The sequence below is a fragment of the Pollachius pollachius genome, assembly GCF_949987615.1.
Source record: "Pollachius pollachius genome assembly, chromosome: 6".
In the NCBI taxonomy this organism is placed as follows: domain Eukaryota; kingdom Metazoa; phylum Chordata; class Actinopteri; order Gadiformes; family Gadidae; genus Pollachius; species Pollachius pollachius.
The window spans coordinates 14,384,615-14,387,114 of NC_136939.1; the positions used below are offsets into that span (position 1 = coordinate 14,384,615).

Consider the following 2,500-nt stretch of genomic DNA (forward strand, 5'->3'; position numbering starts at 1 on the left):
TTAAAGAGAAATTAGCAAAAGGCTTCACTTCACTACACTATGTGGACCTAGGCTATACCATGTTCAATTCCGTAGCACACTGTAGACCATTATTTTCACTTAGATCATCACGTTCTGTCTCTGATTAGTTCTCAGAAAGTAATAAAACCACAGTTGCTACGACTGTGTTCATAGTTCATTTAATTGATTTGTAATGTAGGCCTACAACTATTCTTCTTGATTTTTTACCGATAACATCAATACAGACGATGGTTGAAGAATGTTTTTGTTCACACGAACATAGTCTCGTTCTACGAGTCTACACATGAGTCTATAAATCACACCGTGTGTGTTTGTATCTAGTGTGTACCTGTGCCAGGAGTGCCCAGGTGGAGAGCGTAGGCAGAGGAATGGAGGCCAGCATGGGCCTTGAGCTCTGTCCGATGGCATTGCCCAACAGGGCTCCCTGGCTGCCGTAGGCCGCCACTGCAAACACATACTTCTGGTTGTGCTCCAGCCCCTCGACAGTCAGTTCACACTGACCACCCACCACTGGGACCTGCAGGGGAAAGGAAAGCCATGCAAATACATACCCATGTATTTACCTAAACACAGGGAGAATGAAACACACGCCTGACCACGCATATTTACACATGTAAATACACACACAATACATAGAAATGCAAAACACGCATAATGACATTGCTGAATACATAGAAACAGTGCGGTGGAAAGTTTGACAGTCAAAAGGTTGACCCTTGAGCAAGATCCTCCTTCTTGCTCATTCATAAATATACTGTTAGTAGTAACTGCAAGTTTATTTTACGCCCTCTCAAGGACTAAGTCAATTTAAACACACACACACACACACACACACACACACACACAGAGCACATTAATCCTGTGGCTAGGTGAACCATACCAAATGTCCGGTGCCTTGAAGGCTATGGTCCCCGAGACGAACCCTCAGGTCGATCGTGGTCGCCGCACGCCCACAGATCTGGTACCAGCATACCTAACAGGATACAGGAAACAAAACATCTCAAAAGGTGGCTACTGGATGGACCCCCCCCCCCCCCCCCCCCCCCCCCCACCACTACTTATCATTTCCCATGGGGTGGTTTAAATGTAGGTGTTAGGGTTGAAATGGTAACATCTAGGTTAAGGTTTGGACATTGGCGGGGATCTGGGGGAAAGAAATGCATCATGGGAATAGGTACCAGAGAAGTCCATCTAGATGTACCGCTGAACTGAATTTCAACCACCAGTAACAACATTAACTGTTATGTTTCTGACATAAAGGATTTGTGAGTGTGTTCCCCGTGCGGCCTCATGTCACCTGTTGGTTGGTGTGGTAGGGCGCCGGTATGAAGCTCAGGCTGTGGTTGGTGCTGGACAGAAGAAGAGGTGCGGGAGGAGGTCCGTCATCTGGGCTCTCCTGTCCGGCGGAGGGTGGTGGAGTTTTTCTGGGTTTGAACGACCTCCTCTCCTCCACCTCAGCCTTCTCTATCAGGACCACGGCTTCCTGCAGAAAGGAATTCAAATGAATGAATTAAAGCCTCGTTTTAATTCCTTTAAAACTCCTTAGCTTATTTTTGTTGAGTTGACTTGTTTGGGTTCAATTGTTACATGTAGTAAACTTTTGGTTTTGTAGCTTTAGTTTAGTTAGTTAAGCTTATCTAAAGAAAGATGTTAAGTTTGGTTACCTCAATTAAACTAGGTTTAGTTTAGTTTAGCTTATCTAAAGCAAGACATTATTATTTGGTTACCACAGGTAAACTTGGTTTGGTTTAGTTAAGCTACAGAAATGAATTTAGTGTGGTTACCTCAGGTAAACATGGTTTGGTTTATTTTAGCTATAGAAATGCATTTAGTGTGGTTACCCCAGGTAAACTTGGTTGGGTTTAGGTTAGCTACAGAAATGCATTTAGTGTGGTTACCTCCAGTAAACTTTTGGTTTTGTTAGTCCTGTTTGGCTCCATATCGCCGTGCACCACCAAGGCTTTCTGAGTCAGAAAGATAGCTCTGGACACCTTGTTATTCCTTATCCGATCCAGAAGATCATCTTCAGACCCACCTAGAAAGAACCACAGGACAAGACCCCCACTGTGAGTCATTTTTTTGCAAAGTATTCTATTTTGTTGTTTGTAGCATGGTGGTACCGGCTCTGACCTTCTGGGTGGAGCTGCAGTCTCTTCAGAGAGGCCCTGTGGTGGGCTTTGAGGAGCTCCAGGTTCAGGTCCAAGGCGGTCAGGGACAGCGCACCGGGTCGGTCTAGACACAGTCTAGTTCTCCTTTCTGCTTCTTCATTGGTGGTTCCCTGCCTTTCCTCCGGGCTTGGAGATTTCTGTGAGGTGCAAAAGAAAAAAAGACACAAAAAAGTATGGCTTAGTTGTTTGTGAGGCTCAACATTGAAGAAATTGAAATTGAAGACTAAATATATTAAACAAAAAAATAAAAATGAAATGAATGAATTATACATCATCTAAAAATATATATTTTATGTCAAAACCAAGATGAT

General features: G+C 43.8%; 1 protein-coding gene across 1 annotated transcript in view; it reads right to left on the reverse strand.

The window, feature by feature from the left end:
- Positions 1 to 2,500, reverse strand: part of cfap54 (cilia and flagella associated 54) — a gene marked incomplete at both ends in the record, with an annotated part of 27,849 nt that overhangs the window by 21,483 nt on the left and 3,866 nt on the right. Inside the window, 5 exons of the mRNA XM_079739056.1 lie at positions 350 to 538; positions 902 to 994; positions 1,319 to 1,504; positions 1,920 to 2,056; positions 2,152 to 2,326. Of these exons, the coding sequence (XP_079595182.1) occupies positions 350 to 538; positions 902 to 994; positions 1,319 to 1,504; positions 1,920 to 2,056; positions 2,152 to 2,326 (780 nt within the window). The remainder of the gene's footprint in view (positions 1 to 349; positions 539 to 901; positions 995 to 1,318; positions 1,505 to 1,919; positions 2,057 to 2,151; positions 2,327 to 2,500) is intronic.